The following is an 18,216-nucleotide window of genomic DNA, read 5'->3' as shown; positions in this document are numbered from 1 at the left end:
AAATAGTCAATAATTATAATTTTTAATTTGTAATGCATTATATAATATGTAATGCTACGTCCATCATCATTATCACCATTCTTAGAGCTTGTTTTTATTTCTCATTGACGCCTTAATCTAATCTAATTTTGTAAGAAATAAATCGATCTTGATGTTTTTGATAATATCAGTTTTATTCGCTCGCTTCATTGGCGCAGCTTTGAATTGACAAAGTCAACTCCCACATCATGCGAAGATGCCTCCTGGTCAAAAACCCGACCCCACTTCAGCGCAATCGCCGTATTTCCGCTGCGATTCCGCGCTTCCTGCCACATTGACGGCTCCACGATTAAAGGGCTGGTATTTAATTATCTTGTCGGTATAATATCGGCGTTGTCGATCGTTCTCAGATTGTAATTTTAAACTTGACATCATCATCCGCGACAGTTTAAATTCACTGTTGGTCTTCCGCAAAAGTTCAAGGTTATAGTGAGACAACCTTTAGCGAAAACATGAAACTGGGTTCAACCTTTCTCTCAGGCCTAATTATTTTCCTTGAAATAAGATACACAGAGTATTATACATAGTTACGGGGGAAACTTTATATACAAAATTTATTGAGCTCAAATATATAGATTCAGGAAAGTTTGCTCAATCTGTTCGAGTTTGCCTTAAAACATTTCCGTATTTGCGCACAAATTACTCCAGAATCTAAACTCCAAAAAGAATTTTATATTAAAATTATTTATCCATCAATTAAAGCTACTGAGAAATGTAAGTTATATCTATAAAGGATATTAAAGCTTGCGGAAATTGCTCTGCAAGTGTAATTATTCGGTGAAATGCGAAATAGAAATAAAAGGGATCCGAATTGTAATGAGAGATTACAGTCTAATGTCGTCTCCCTAAAAAATCCCTAAATATAGAACGAAATAGATTCTTGTATCCCCAACTCCCGCGTTATTTTTCGCACGGACTCGCGCTGGAATCAAATTTGAGGCCGCGCTTATCGTCACGTACGTGTCGTTTATAAACATTCCGTAAGAGGTATCTCCTTAACGACATACCTACTCTTTGGTTTGAAAATCTCGGATTAAGTTCCACGTATCCTACCTGCTTTTATGTGCGCGATCGCGATTCTTTACACCGTCCGTTTTATCTTTTTACGTGTTTTATACGGCCTGTACTAATCTCCTTATTGTAATACTGCTACAGGGTATAAGTACCACTTTACTTGAAAATTCAGACAAAATTGTTACGTATTTTGTAATATAACACAATATAATGTCTTATCACGATATAATCTGTTCGCTATTTGATATTTCACAACGCACGAGATTGATAATCTAATCTTGCAGTTCCAGTTTTCCGTAGTCTCAAGTTTGATCGTCAATTTTCTCGTTCGTTTCCCCCAGTAGTATATTTTTATTTCTCTCATGGCGAATTCTTCTCTGAAACGTTCCTACGCCTATGTAATTGCCACACACATGTAAGTGCACTTAGCTTCTGCTACATAAATAAGCCAGCCGACATAATACATACGCAATACGTGATAAGAGTCCTGTCAGTGGTCTTCGACTGGTAACTGAATCAGTTGGGTGTCACCGCTCGTTTGCGCCTCACCTCGCCTCGCGTTTTTTTTTTTTTTACCAGTGTTTCATCGATTTACGTAAAAATCAACGATGAGAATTGCGCCGCCGATCGGAAGAGCGATAAGAGGATAATATCTCGCATGTGAAACACCCCAATGGAATACAATTATCATTATTATTCTGGTAAATATATAAGATGAGAAATATCATTGTCTGGTGCTCCAAAAACCTCCTCTGTTCCACACACATATATATATTTTTTTTTGTTACGTAATTAGCTTGCGTAATGGAACGCTCCTAGTCATTATATACAATTAGTCGCGTGTAGTGTCTAATTGTAATCTAATGTGTGCGCAGCGTTATAGGGATAATTTCATAATAGCCACACCTGTCTATCGTCTTATCTCCGCAGATAAGAAAAACCGGGCGAAAACTTTGATCTACCGTTCGTTCTGTGACGAACTGATAATCTACTGTCAGAGATATATTCAGATTGTAAGGCAGTTAAGCCGTTCGGTTGAAATGAACTAAATTACATTATAGTACAAATTAATATCTCGAGAGTTTATGTAAACTGTATTATCTTGAAATAAATTTAAAATATATCTAAATGCACGTTTTTGATCTTACAATTATAGTGACGATTAAATCACTCTATAATAATATAATAAATATAATAAAATATTATAGCAGCGAATCAAGATCTTATATAATAATTTAAACACGAACTATTACCAAAATATTTGAAATGTATGATAAAAGAATTGAAAAGGTATTTATTCAAGTTTTCAAAAATAATTTGAGAACAGGGAGAAAAATCGAGAAATTACATTCTTCAACCCCGAGATTTGTCGAAGCGTCTAGCATACATATAGCTCCAATTCCCATGGGGTTAAACAGTACCACTTCGTTCGAGACATCGCTACCGATGTACGTACACGTTTTATCTCGCTGTAAGCCGCGAGCTCGTGCGAAATGTACTTAACGCGAGCGGCGAGAGCATATGTATCGCCGCGCGCGTCACGCTCGAGGAATTCGTGCTAAGTACGTGTGTTACAGTCGCGTTACATGCGGTCCGACCGCCGCGGCCGCGCCGCGCCGTTAGAAACACTCGGTGCGCGAGCACCGAACGCCTAAGTACTCTAATCAAATCCGCCGAGATGCTACTTGCCATTGCCCTCCGGGGCAATTTCCTTCGTTCGATACTTACATGGATCCTCCACAATACAGATGTTTGGCAACTTTATAAATTGCTGTATCATAATTCCGCGCCATTAAGATCTTCGGTTTTAATGGCACCGTGTATCTGGCACTACTTTTTATTAAATTTTTTTATGCAACCTTGGCAGATTCTCAACATTGTATATTCATTACCATCGGTATAGATTTATAGATGCTTGATATCATAAATCTTTGGCGTCATTGACCTGTGGTACTAACCGTATAAATCGTCGATGCCGTAGATCCACGGTTATCGGCTAGATGGAACCGATAAATCATTTGTATTATAGATCCTTTGGTAGCGCAGATAGATCAAGGTACCGCTACCTACCTCTAGCATCTTCGATGCCATAGATCTTTGCAACTTATATTTTTGGTATCATAAATGATATAAAAAAATATAGACTCTGGTATAAAAAATCTTTGATATCACAAGTTTTCGATATCATAATTCTCTAGTATTTTGCAATATTTTGTATAAGACCTTACTCTACGCTTACCGCTAGCCAGGGTACCTTTCCGCGCGATTGCAATTCTCCAGCTTCCGTTTCTGTCAATTGATATTTATATACGTCTCCTTTCGCGTTAATATATTGATATGTGAAAGTGCCGCTCGAGACACGATTCGTTGCGAAAATGTCGCATTTAATCCACTTTCGAAATACGCGTCTCACAAAGCAGCAGACGTGCGAACTGGGCTTTGGACATGACATCACACGCGGCTGCGAACCAGACGATGTGACATTTAAAAATCTCATACGCATGTTAAACGAATTTTGTCGGCTCGTGAAAGCGTGTCCTTTAAATCTGCATTCGCCGAGGCGCGTCCTTGATCTTCCGAAACGTGAATAAGTTTCTTCGTTTCTTCGCGGGACGAACGACCAATACGTTCACGATTTTCTATTAGCGGACTTTCTAATTGCCTTTCTCTGGCAATTGACAAGAAGTCTCTTTTTCATATACATACAAAAAATTATCTCTAAAAAAAACGAATTACTGAGAAACATTACTGTGAATCAACTTATAGCAAAATAAAAATGCAAATATCAAATAAATCCTACACAATCGCGTTAAAAAGAAAAAACATGACACTATCGATAATTAGTAATCTACCTTATTTTTACGAAATATAATTTCCGAATATAAGTATACCGGTACTTAAATTTTGACACCCCAATGCTCAACTTTCTGAATTTTTTAACTTTAAATAGTCTATTAGCGCTCCAGACTTAATTAAAAGTCTATAAAAAAAAATAGAAGATATGCGGACGTGTGTGAGACTTATTTGACAAACTGACAAGCTTTGAAGAGCATTTGGCGGTCTAGCGTTAAATCGCATGGAGCATGGAGCTACAAATGCACGCACGCACGCACGCACGCACGTGCACATTAACTATCGCCCTGCACGTGCAGTCGCATACACGCAGCCGTCATAATTGACACTTCAAAGTTGCGCGTGCTTTTTTTTTTAGCGTGCGCCCCTTTCTTTCGCGCTCGCCGGGCCAATTTACGCTCGCGCTCACGTTCGTGCTGGCGCGTCCTTTTGGAGACTCGAAAAAATTTACGACAACGTCTACGTAGTATTAGCCGGAGTGACAATAAGCGAGGACAATAATCCCGCCGAGTCACGAACGCCCAGCAAGAAAACGAGTCACCCTGCCTCGAGTGCACGGCCGTCGTTTGTGCACTTGCTCTTATTATCGGGTTGTCGCGGCATGAAATGTGAGTTTCGCGTCAGCGTTCTCGAATAATCTCGGAAGAAATTAAATACATATTCTTCCGTTTTGACATTTGCTTAACTTTACGAAACGCCGTAGCGCTTCATACACGTATAGCGAAAATTAATCGAGGTATTTTTTTTTTCATCGCTTTTTATTACTTAAGACATTTATTTCGTCGAGACAATATGGCCTATAGATCTCTAGAACAAAGTAAACGCTGAAGCTTTTAAGAATCATTCTAATTGATTTGGATCTAAATCGTCCCGAGCGTCAAATCGCCGTTTAATTCTTCCGAAACGACAAATTACATATATTAATTTACTCCCATTAGCACTTCGATACCACGTAACAGCTATCTTGTTCAGAAGCATGATATTTACGAGCCTCGTCATCGTAAAGAACCTAATGGCGCGGTATGCCCGGTCATCCCCGCCCATATTTATCGCCTTGTCCTCATCCGAGAAATCATAATTTTCAATATTTGCGGCTACGCTCTGTTCTCGCTTGATTTAATCCATGTAATCCCGTAAATTTGGATTAAAGGCTGTCGCGAATATTTTCACACGTCTGCTTCGAATGTTGACTTCGTACAAGCTTCGATTCGCCCGTTTATCTGGCCTGCTGCGTAAATACTGCTGCTCGTAAAAGTTATCACGACTCGTTAATCTTCCCGAGAAGGATGCTCGTTGTTCCTTTCTCCCGTGCGAGAAAAGCCAAGCTGCTCTCTCATCCTAATGCGATATCCACGCCTATGGTATTTCCTATCACCCTATTTTTACGGTACGTAAGTACGGTCTTATCGCGCCTCTCGCGTTTCTAGATATCGAAAAAGACGATACGACGGATGTCTCTTTATAGCTTTCGCCTCTGTAATTATCTTAAATACCCAGCTGTTCGAAAAAAGTACTGAATAAATACGATTATTGGTAACAAAAATGTATCGAACCATTTAAGAGATTAACACGCACGATAAGATATCTTTTATCTGTAACTGTACTTGTATATATCTTGTCATGGGTATTTATTCTTTTAGACGTTTTGTTGTATTTTTGTTAATAATAGAAAGCACACCACAACTTGAATCTTACGAGGTCAAATTCCATCAAGAGTTCGATAGTTTCTTATCGACGTGGCTATTCAATACATCACGATGAATTGACAGTGTGATATTGCAGCGATTAAATGTTAGTACGTTCTATATCAAAATAACGAAAGATCATAAGTTACAAGAGCTATTTGTGTGTATACGGGTCTTTGCCTCTCGATTTCAATTATTAAACTACTGCCCCGCCTGCGAATCAACGATCAATAACTATCATAATAGATGCCTGTCGTTCGAATTGGAACGTGGAATCGATTAGTGAAACGACTGTAGACGTAACTTTCTTAAAATATAACAAGTTCGCATTATGAACTTCTAAAATGAATATTTTTATTAATCTCTCAATTTCTCGTTTTTTAAGAAAAAAAAAACACAATCCCTTAATAAGTTTTTTACTTAGAATAACAAAAATTTTGATTTTAAAAATCTCGATCTTAGCTCTGCTAAAATGGCTATTCTGAAAGTATCCCTTACATCTTAATTTTGCTATTCGTCGCTAATTAATTTTAACTCCTATAAATCTGTAGGGCCCGCATGAACCTTATGAAAAGGATGAGATTTTCAAGCACGTGCTTACTTAGAAAGGAAATGTCACAGATGCTAATCGCGCACGAGGCTTCATCTGGAGAACATTTATGGCCGTGTTTCCGCCTCACGTATCCTGTGTTTACGCCACGTTTACGCTAACAGAACGGGTTTCCAAAAGCGGACGATTTCTGTTTCAGGGGCGCAGTATGTGCCCGGCGCCGGGCCCAGCGCCGCACCCCAAGAAAAGATCCGTAGTCTCAAACACGCCTCCGCATATTCGCCACCGAGAGTCGACAGATACAGGGGCGGTGCGCAGATACAGAAGAGAATGACTCAGAGGGAAGACGTTCTCAAGTTCGAGCAGGGCCGCATTAAGGCCCTGCAAGAGGAACGTCTTCACATCCAAAAGAAGACGTTCACAAAATGGATCAATTCATTTCTGCTGAAGGTAATGCTGAAAAGGTCTAACTGTATATATTAAGTAATTAAATATCTAGCGTAAAACAGATTACAAGAGATGAAAATTTACATTCAGATATGAAATATATGCCTGTCTAAAAAATATTCTCATAAATATTAGTGCTTATATAGTATTTTTTCGTATTAATTAGCTCTTGATGTATAAAATTACTTTTGATGAGTAACAATTGTCTACAATTACAATATCTTTTCGTGTAACTTTCTTTTGATTTTTTAATTGAATTATATCGGAATCTGGGTTTTCAGGCGCGCATGGAGGTGGACGATCTGTTCACCGATCTGGCGGACGGCAAGAAATTGCTCAAACTATTGGAGATCATATCCGGCGAGCGATTGGCCAAGCCCAACAACGGGCGCATGCGAGTTCACAAAATCGAAAACGTGAACAAGTCCCTGGCGTTCCTCCATACCAAGGTAATACATATTCCCGAGAGTATGGCTTGCCTTCTTCTCTCTCTCTCTCTCTCTCTCTCTCTCTCTCTTTCTTTTTCTTTCTCTCTTTCTCTCTTTCTACATCTCGCTCTTTCGGAGTCTCGAGTGTGTGTTTCTCCGGACGTTGCTCACTCTCGAAAACCTCTCGAGAACGAACGATCAACTGCGCGGTCCGGCGCGGTTGCACGTGTTCAGCGCGCGAACAACGTTGTTCGCCGAGGAATAAATAAAGGCTCCGAAAAAGCTTCCAAGCGAAGTCGAGAGCCGGGTAAATTAGTGGGGCAACAAGCGGGCCCGTTAAGTCCCGCTCGTAATTTCTCTGTTGAGTCATAGACCGTAGGCGTTTACATCTCGATGCAAATGCGCTAAAGATAGATGCACAATATTAAATTTTTGTCAGAACGACCTATATACAATTTAAACGAGCACGGATTTAAAGATAATAGATATCAATATTACGGTATTATAAATACTGATGTTTAATTCGTCGTGGAGATCCGAATGGTAATCCCGATGACTTGCACACCGTAATCACAAGTATCACCGTATTAACGCAAAGAATCATCCGGACGATTAATCTAACAGCTAGCCGTTATTTCCTATCTGTCTGGTAGCCCACACGCGTCAGTACGCGCTGTCTAACGACGAAGTCGAAGAAATTCTAGATCTGACAGATTAGAAACCTCTATGGTCGATCGTCGCGGGCGGGTTCGCGGACGAGGCGCGGGTTGAAGAAATATGATGTGCGACGCGTCGCTTCCGGTAACACGAGGATCGGGGCCACCGCGTGATTCCTGTTGGTCTCTTTGGAACCGACGGGCCCCGATACGAACGCCGACGCATCGTAGGCCTGGTCAGTCAATGCCTCCGCCCGCGCTCGTCTTACGTTGCGCGGGGCTTCGAGTTTTATCCTGCTCCTCTCTCGCCCGGTTCCGCAGGCTCCTCCTCGGCGGCGTATATAATACGGGCCGCGCGTAGTGAAACTATTATGTCATAAGCCACGGAGTATAAGAGGCCATTCACGAGAAGTTTACACTTACCGGGCTTCGTTGCGGCGCGGCGAGCCGGTGCCCACCGGAGCGCGCGAGCCCGCTCGAAAAAGAATACCGCGGAATGCCGAGGCGCAGCAGCAACGTATTTGCGTATTTGTTTCAAGTAACGTGGAATAATTAAATTTAGATAATTCGTAGATTTGTAAGCGAGATAAGACGGGACCGAGCGCGCGATAACGGTTCGCGGAGCTTCAGCAAATAACTATTTCCACAAATAGCCATTTGCGCAAATCGTATAGATGAAGTTTACGGACACCTGCTGGCGTAGAATCAACCGGAACAGATCCGTGCGATAGTAATTCTCGATATAAGATAATGGCGGAATAATATTAAGAAAGTAATTGGATCGAAAAGGTAATAAATGCTTTCCACCGCCCTTGTACGAATGCGTACAAATTGCGAGGTTCCGATCGCAACGCGTGATACAGCCTTAACGCGTTACCCTTTACGGAAACATATCTCAGCGGCGAAATGATCGTGATGCTCGGCCGTATACTTTTTACTGTGCAAGTACGTGTTTTATCGGTACCGCGGTAATATGGACGTAATCGTTAGGCATCGTTATGAAGTCGTGCGTTAAATCGCCGTGCTCGATACAACGGCCGTGGGCCGATCGCGTGCGATGAAAAACTCATTGTCCTTCGCGTATAAGGTATCGAGCATGCGACATCATTAATCCATTTAAAGAAAATTTATTATTTTTCGGAAACCATCAAGATAATTCACGAAGGCGATCAGATAACTTCGAAAGTCACATTTTGGGTTTCATTTTTTCGCAACAAAAATGTTGTGGTGCGTACTACGAATCGCACAGTATAACTTAATAATAATTTATTAGGCTACTCCACGCGGCCACAATACAAAACAAAATTCTCAGTGAATTAATACCTTTAAAGAATGATACTAGATTTTCATCAGAAAAACTATTATTTGCTGCTACGGCAACAAAGGCTTAATTTAGGCACGCCGAAGACCTTCTACCATAACGTTATATACGAGCTAAAAAGGCTCCATTCTTGCGCAGAGATTATTTACGCGAGCCATTCGCATAATTTCGGTGGGCGGAATGCGATTGCATTTGCGAGCAGTGATCCATGGCGTTTGCTAAATAATGCATGACGCCGTTTACCGCCGTGTCTTGACGTCGAAGACCATCACGGTGCGTGTTTCCGCGGTGCAACTTTTTGCAACTCCGCGATCGGCGAACCGAACGGTACACGGCACGTTGCGCGTTGCGCGCGCGATGCAAAAGACGATTTTCACCGGTTTCTCGTTTCCCCCATTTGGAGAACGGAGGAAAAGCCACGTTTGGGTAGTCGCTTACTTCTACCTTAACGGTCTTACGCGCGTAAGTCTTCCAGCAGCACGAGCGTTTCTCTATTCGTATGACCGGCAGAGACTGGCATTTTTACAACCCAGTATAAGTTTTAGACCGCGTAATTATAGCGAGAACACTAGTAATTTAGTAATGAGTCTTTCTGTACAGGAAAGTTCTCGTATCTTCCATGCTTCTTTTTTTCAAGAAATAAAAATAATTATACATATTAAAATTATAATGAGATTAATCCAGATAATAGAACTAAATATATAAAATTAATTATAACAGCCAATTAGTGCTTTGAAATTACTCTTATTTATTATGAAAACATTCCAGTTATAACGCTTAAATCTTGAATGAAATACTTGTTAAATTAAAGTAGAACTCATTTTAAAATTAATTGGAATATACAAGACTTCTTGTATTCCTCTATTGCTCGTTCGTATCTCTAAAGCTTGATTCGCCGAAACGTTTTAATTGCCGGCAATAACTCAAGAAACTTGGCGTCGAGGCGACCGTTACTCTTCTCTCAGTTCGGCCTCTATATCCCCGCGAAAGGAAAGGCGTTTACAAAAGCCATTAGACGCGAAAGGATTAAATATAAAGGCCACACCGGCGGCCACGCCCGAGCGTATGTCAAATTTGGCTCGTGCATTTGAATGCCGCGTCGCGTCGCACGAATCGATCACGGTCTTATCGCGCGGCTGTCTTTACGGTGACGATCTCACCTCCCACCGCGGACCCCTCGAAAAAGGACACGAGTTATTTCTGGAGGATGATACGACGATGCCGTCCGTTACGAGCAAACATTCCGCGGGCGAGTGCGTGCTTCAACGAATCCGTCCTCGCTTTCGACTAAGGACGCTTTGACGCTATCAACGATTTGGTTCCGATATCAAGTTAAACCAGTTAAACGTTAAACGATCAAATTGAGCATCGAACGAAAAGCTGAATCTCTCGAATGATAATTAAAACCAGAATTGGAAAAGAATCATAAGTAGAAACTCTGTTTTAAATAAAACTAACTCATTTGCATAGAAAAGTATCAATAGTCTAAGTTTAGGCACTCTCTCTTACTTTTCTTTTACTGCACGTTTATATAGAAAGTCGAGGAAATTTTCACGGTCCGGCATAATCGATGAAACGTTTGTGTTTTCACGTCGAAAGGTATTCACGAAGAAAAGTCACGATCTAGCGCGAGTTTCTTCCTGCCTCTCGCACGATGTCGTAATAATAATGACGCTGATCAGTAGACGAACGATTTAAATAATGAACTCTTGTTATGGCAGAATTAGCCGCATTATGCGGGTAATATCTGCATAAGGTTTCCTTCAAGTGGATCTTAGAATTCATGTTATACCAATCAATAAAATTCTTTAAATCATCAAGACTCTTGATATAAGAATAACATAAGAATGAAGAGAATTTTGAAATGAAACGATATAATGTTCAGACATGCATTAAGATTATGATTGTAACATAAAACTTACAACACATCAAGGACTGTAGAATTATTGAGAGAATGCTCGATCAATGTCTAGACATTTATGGCACTTAGCATCACTTGTCACATTGCAAAGTACAGAGTTGTCCCGAAAGGACGAGAATCGAGAAGACGAGACGAGGAGAACGCAGAGGTTTGGAATTCTCGAGAGGCTTGCGCCAGAAGTGCGGCGTCACGATTCCTGTGTCTCGCCCAGGGGCGCTCTTCTCAGGCACCCACAGGAATCCAACCCCGAAGTAATTAGGGAGGTATCCGTTGGACGTTCCGAGAAGAGACGATCTCCCTCTCGCGCGAAGCTGTCGGCGCGCGTTGCACGCACACGTAGGAAATCCGCGCGAGGAGGAGAAAGGAAGAAAGATGAAACAGAAAATGCCGAAGAAGAGGAGAAGGGAGAAAAAGGAGAAGGGCAGATCGGACTCCCTCCGAGTTTTCCTGCTTCTTTTCGGCCAATTTTCGGCGATCCATAAATCGGAAGGCAGGACCAGAAAGTGCAAGTGAGTGCGACGAGGAAAACGCGAGCCCGATAAGTGGACGAGGAGGAAGAACGGGAAAGACAAGAGTGCGGGGTAGTCGATGGAGGACGAGGGAGGAAGAAGGACGAGAGGTGGAGGTCAGCGACCGGCAGGCGAAACTTGCTAGACCGTCGCGAGGCCTTGCAGATGTGAAATGAAACCAGACGGCACCGCCATAGACAGGAGAACACAACAAGAGGGAGCACAACGGAGGTGCCTATTTAGATAAAGGGTACGAAGTCGGAGAGAAAAGAGCGAAGCAGGCTGTGTTGAGGAATGAATCGTGATTTTGGATATCAGTTTCTTCCGTGGCTTGTTCGTAAACTAAAAACTAAAATGATCAACCGTGTTGTTTGAACTGATTGTAACCGGTATATTCTGCTATGTTTTTATTTATGAATTAACGCATGGAGATATCCGTGAAAATTATATCCTTGATCTGAGATTTCTAATTTGCGGTGGCTCTCTGTTGTCTGATTTAGGCTTCAGACACGTTCCACAGACCGCAATTTCCTGCTGTCCCTCGGGCTTCATTCCCCTAACGCTATTCTCTCCGTTCTGTTGTATTCTTATGCCCGCAGACACGTCGACCTATGCTGATCTTCGCGTGTTAGACAATAGCGTTTAGAACTGTTTAGAGCCCAACCTCGTCTGAACCACGTCCGTTACGTCTTCACCTTGACGGGACGTCTCCATCGCGGTTGAATGCGATAATAGTCAAAAACGAATACAACAAACCAGGAAGAAGAGATTTTATTGCGACTATAACTATATGTTTAATTTAGCTATTACATCAATCTCTCGTTATAAATTTCCTAATCCAGAATAAAATTGTTATTTGACAATAAGTTGAAAAAAAATTGCGGTTCTTAATTTATCTTTTATTTCTTGTTTGTGTTTATTATTATCATTATTATCATTTAAAATTCTTACGAAATATTAAATACTTTGCTTCGTATTATCATTAATAATCGATCAGCAAGATTAATCGCTAAATATTTCATTAAGCTTCAAATTCTTGCGTATATTTTATGCACAAACCATGCCACGGTTTTTATTATGATAAAAATTACACGTGATATAAGAATTATATGGACGCGATTGATCGACATGTTGATGTAGGATGTCCGTGATAACCCGAGGCATCATCCCATAAAAATTCACCGAGGAAGCTGTTAAACGCAAAGTGTTTTCAATATTCGAGAAACGGAACAATCGATCAATTGATCTTTGCGTGTTAGATAATAACGCTTGAAAAAGAGCCGGTCGTTCTCCTCTGTAGAATTCTCTCTAAAGTCTTAATGGATGTTATGAAGAACATATACACATTAATAATGACACGTAGTCGATCACGTAGAAGTAATAATTCCTACTAGTTTTGATTGATCACTACACGCGTCAATCTGTTACTCTTGTAATATTAAGCATGTAACTCGATGTAATTTGTTATGCTAATACGATTATTTAATGTCTTGTGATCTAAATGATAGCTACAAAAATGTTTGGCCCAAAAGTGAATTTCTACATATAAATAATTCTATTTTTTCATTTTGTTAAGATAAAAATTTTTAATTGCTGAACGAGAGACAGCATAATGCAGTAGTATCAGCTTGAAAAAGTTGGATAAAACAAGTCACTGATAGCGCACATTGCAAAAAACTCGGTAAACTAGTTTTATTAAAAAATTATTTTGATAGGAAATCAGAATGACGTGCAAAACTGGGATGATTGCATTGATATCAGGCATTGATTGGAGGATATCAATAAAAAAGTAGCCGATGATAATTAATTCTACGCCACTTCCATCGCGACGATAATAAGAGAAGATTGTTGTTTGTCCGATTTAACACGTTATCGAATATGCGTGCACGTATTTAATAACTTATAGATAGCGTTATCTACGAAATGTGATAGTTGACCAGAGAAGTGCAAACAATAAAATGGAGCAATTAAATCGTAACACGATTTCAGTTTCCGATATAAACGAAAATTTAGAAATCTTGAATAATTTAAATCATTTAAATTATTATACTTACTGTAATTTAAAAAGTTTACTGCGACAATAATTTAGTCCAAATACTTTAAAAACTTAAGAAAATTATTTTAAATTTTATTTATCTTAAATACATGCAAAGTATATTAATTTGTGTAGAAATCTAAAAAACATTAGACTATTATTGTACCAAATTTTTCAATTGTAAGTATTTCTAGATTTTGTTTTATTAAATCAAACGAGACCAATCAACTAGCATGTCTTACAATGTCTTAGCTTGCAGTTTTTCGCAACAATCCTTTAATCCGCCTGACAGGGCAAAGAGAACAAATTGAAACGCGAGGCAATCGCATAGCGGAGAGCAATCGACAATGAATTATCGCAAACACGTATTATCGCCGATTGGCGCGCCATGTGCCCGAAGAAGATTTCGATAGCTAGCCTTCTGCCCTTTTATCCGGCAAATTGCGCGTTCCAGCGGCGCGAACCAGCCTCGTCCTTTACGTATATCCTCTACACGCGCGTCGTTCCCACAGAATCGAATCACGCAAATTAAGAGCGCCGTTCCGAAGTACCATCCGAAACCCGTGATTACGTTAATCCCGCATGATGGTCCGCGGGATGGTATATGCATGACAGACATTTGATTTCCGTTGTTACGCGGCCGCATGCGTTCGCATCACGAATGTGAACTGTGAATGGCGAACGTTGGATGTACAAAAAGATTAAAAGAACCAGATCTACGGGCTTTCTATATAATTAGATATTATAAAATATAGAGTTATTATATACGAGTATTCTCTGAGTATACTTTAATCGCCGTACGATTATCGATGATTCCGATAGCGATGATTCACAAGAATCACGACGAAGACGGAAGCGGTGAGAGTTGTGCGAAACCGTTTTTGCTACTGTTTGTGAAACTTCAATGAAACAGAATTAATCGGAAACATATGAATATCATATTTCCCGAAATAACGCGTTCGTACAACGCCCCCGCATTATGATAATAAATATTCGGCGGTGCATCGCCCCCGCCTTTCATCGTAGATCTTTAGAATAAATAAATGGAATCCCCTTTTCCCGGCAACGTGTTTTGTCTTCAAATAACGAGGTGCCAAATATCGCTGCAGAGAAAAATATACTAACGAAAAATATACCAAGTCCTTTTTCGAACTCTGCACTTATCAAATTGCCATCATTAATCATAAATAATTAATAGAGTGCGTTACAAAGAACAATATCTCACAACGACTGTTTTTGTTGACTTCATACTTGATGATAGCTTACTGACCTCGGAAATATTAAATCGAACATTTAGATTAGTTGATTGTTTTCGAGGCAACGTAGATAATTGGCTGAATGTGTCGAAGAGCGAAATATAAGACAGAAAATTCATTATCTCCGCGATTATGTTGCCTCTCCGTTTGATGTTACATCTCGCATATTCTACGCTATCATTATCTATACTTATCGGGAATAGAAAATGGCAGAGAAACAGGTCGACGAAGACCATGAAGAAATCAAGGACTTCGCGGGTCGAAAGGGAGATAGATGAATCGCTGGAGTGATGTGTGATCGAAACTTCCAGGATCCCAAGATATTCCAGCCGCCGGCGAACATCTCTTTGAAAGATGATGTTCGACGATCGATATCGCAAATTTGCATATGTTTCGCTTCCTTTTTCTCGTATGCGCTGCACGCAGGCTTCCCACGTTTCTCTTTTAAGCAGAGTAGTCGCAGAGAAAGCTTTCTACGTGTCCTCGTTCGACGGCATCGGCTGCGCCCGCCCGCAGAGTTTCCCCGATTTTACGATTCCAACGCCATTTACGAGAGCTCTTCCTCTCTTTCTCTCTCTCTTTCTTTCTCTTCCCCTCCCTCTCCTAGAAACTGCACCCACCGGCTCTCGTGAGCCTTTACGAGACGAGCAACGGGCTCCGCAAGGATGAGATACGGCCGTAAAAGCCAAGGGACGTCTCTTCTAACGGGCTCCACCTTGACTGCCCCTCTACCCCCCGCAACATCCCCGCGGCTGCATCATCATCCTTCAGCCGTCGCAGGCGGACACGTTGCTCAACCTTGTACTCCATAACCATTCACGGAAAGCGCAAAAGCCGACGGCGTGCACGTGCGCGCTCTGAGACTTGAATGACATCCAAACTCACCGGCGGAGTATGCTAACGCGAGACATCCGTCGTCAAGGATATCTCGAAGCAGCCGGCGTATTCTTGTCCAGTTATTCCATTTGAGAGAAGAAACGTGCAGTTGATTGCTCTCGACAGAAGTTACAAGAGTATTTTTACCGCGTGTTATGCCTTATCTTAAAGAAAAACGAAGTTCTGATAAAATACAATTATCAATTGTCGAAATTTTTGTGCGGTTTCTCTGTCATACAGTCGAACACAACACACGGTCGAATTAATTCTATCACAAAAATAAATTTTGTTTCAATTCTGAAGGAAACGAAAAAAGATAATAATAACAGATATAAAGTAAGTAAAATTAGCATATACGAGTTCAACTGAATTAATTCCGAAGGAACAACTTAATTATCCCACATTTATTAGAGTGATATCAATCAGATTTAGAATCATGTCACTTTTCTCGACAACTCGACACGATGTTTACGATGATGTTCGCGAGATTTCTTCAGCGAGACGCGCCGTACCGATAGAACGAAAAATAGCGACGTAATCGGTTTTTTTTATTGCCTCGCGCTTTATTGTAGCATAAATCTAACGCGCGACACTTATATTGAAGTCAGTGATCGTTCGGAAACCTCGTTCCGAGAGTTTCATTAACCTATTTAGACGGAGCGGCCGAGAATTCCGCGGATTTAATTTCGCGCGTTTTCTCGAAACGGTGACGAAACACACTGAGAATCTCGGTGGTTAAATGTCGCCGTAAGTTAGGAGCGGGGAGTTTCCTTTTACAAATGTCATTCCTGCATGCCTGCGATCGATATTCCGCAGCCCTGCCAAGAATGCGCTGTCATAGGAAAACCGCTATGCGTGGCCCCCGACCCGTCCCGACCGGCCAGCATTTTTCCAGCAAAAATTCTTGAAGATCCTACTCCAAAATTCTTTATCTCTTTTTACGTTAATCTTATCGTACAACGAGGGCTCAAAAATATTATACATTTAGTTAGGCTTTAGGCCTTTTGTAATCGAGACCTGCAGGAGATTAGTGGACCGTCCTTCCTTTTCTTTGCTTCCACTTGCCTACCTAGAAAATCACCGCCACTTTCCTCGTAAAAGGAAGTAAAAGACAGATTAGCTAAAGTGTCCCGTTCAAAAGAATAAAGCTTCATCGGGACGCAGTTATAAAAGTAAAATATAAATAACATGGAAAGAGAGAACGAGATATGAATCTATTGGCGAAGGATTGCGAATTTGCTACCGTACCCGAATGAAGAGTCAAGTCAACCACGTCATCTTATAAACACAGTCCGTGTTGCGTTGCATTTCCACGGTGCAGTTACTGTCTTGGAGAAGCAAGCACAGTCGAGCGGATACCTTACGGCGCACCGATCCAGTGAATGTCCGTACGTAGGAGTCGCATTCCACGGTAAATGCATTAGAATTGCTATCCCCCATTCTCGCCGACGTTACGGGCCTCGCAACGCTGACCGCGTTTTATTACCGCGCAACCCCTCGCGAAATTAATTCCCGCGAATGTTTCTATTAGCTCGTACGAAATCGCGTCGCCGCGGATGCATTCCTCGACGACGGACGACGCCAATAAATTCACGGCTATTTCTTCCGCGAGTAACTGTGAATTGAAAGATGCGTGGAAAGGCCTTTTCGTTCCGCTTCGCTTCGGACAGAAAGTCACGTTCGACTCGAAGATTCATGCGATGACCACGAAGGCTGTAATCTTCGTCATCATTGTTATTCAATAATATTAACTCAGTCGAAATTGTATTGAAATGTAGAGTTAAAATACAAGATTTTTAAAAATTTTCTCGAAATATAACGTTAAATTCTCTCTACTAACTAGCAAAAAGCTTCTAAAAGACGTCTAAACATTATGTCATCTTTTGAACGTCTTTGTGATGTCTTTAAAACGTTTTTTTAGAACGTTCTGCTAACTGAGAAGCTTTCTCACACCTCTAAAATGGCTCGATTTGGTTGGGACCACCGTGCGCTTCGCGGCATTGAACCATGTAACGACTTGGCGCTCTTTGCTCGCGCAAAACGGCCGGCTCGCGCATTATGCAATTATCAATTGTAGCGATCGTATTTCATCGGGGCGACGGCGACGGCGACGGCGGGGTCGAGGTTTGAAAATTTAATCTACTCGATCGGGCACGCTTCGGCACAATACTTCAATTAGGGGAGCTGTACCGAGAGGCGCTTGAGGCGCTTTAAAACCGCGCGCAAATTGCGGTCGGGCCCAATGCGCAACGCCGGCAAAAAGCGATCGCCGCCGCCGTCGCCGTCGTTGCCGGCGGAGAACGGACCCCCCTCCCCCCCCCCACGATCGGGCCGGTTGAGTTATTTAACGCCGTTGCCCGTTATCGACACCCGTGTGTGTCTCCCTGCACGAGTTTTAACCGTACCCCGCATTTTAGCCGACGACGCATAACAGTATCGCGTTCTCCGGCGTTTTGCTATGCAACCACGGCGCTCATTCATTATTCATGCGCCGCTGAAACTCGACTTGCAACAACGTGAGTGCACGCGCCTCGGCGTGGCGAAAATTCGAAGGCTCGGTGTACCGCCCGTTTTACTGCCCCCCCCCCTGCCTTCGTTGATCAACGGATTGTGTTTATGTCATTGT

The 18,216-nt window shown here is 41.5% G+C and overlaps 1 protein-coding gene across 4 annotated transcripts in view; it reads left to right on the top strand.

The window, feature by feature from the left end:
* The window catches only part of Kst (spectrin beta chain, non-erythrocytic 5 kst), a 60,522-nt gene that overhangs the window by 17,538 nt on the left and 24,768 nt on the right, over positions 1-18,216 (top strand). For 2 of the 4 annotated variants that reach the window (XM_071790457.1, XM_071790449.1), the window contains exons 1-3: positions 1,617-1,754; positions 6,341-6,591; positions 6,870-7,037. In XM_071790457.1, coding sequence (XP_071646558.1) covers positions 1,727-1,754; positions 6,341-6,591; positions 6,870-7,037 — 447 coding nt within the window. In that variant the 5' untranslated portion in view covers positions 1,617-1,726. Of the gene's footprint in view, positions 1-1,616; positions 1,755-6,340; positions 6,592-6,869; positions 7,038-18,216 lie in introns of those variants that run through there. The other 2 variants (XM_071790464.1, XM_071790471.1) reach the window with 2 other exon arrangements.

This window comes from Temnothorax longispinosus, chromosome 1 (assembly GCF_030848805.1).
Source record: "Temnothorax longispinosus isolate EJ_2023e chromosome 1, Tlon_JGU_v1, whole genome shotgun sequence".
Classification (NCBI taxonomy): domain Eukaryota; kingdom Metazoa; phylum Arthropoda; class Insecta; order Hymenoptera; family Formicidae; genus Temnothorax; species Temnothorax longispinosus.
Note: the sequence above shows the minus strand (reverse complement) of the source record. Positions and strands in the feature narration are given on the sequence as shown.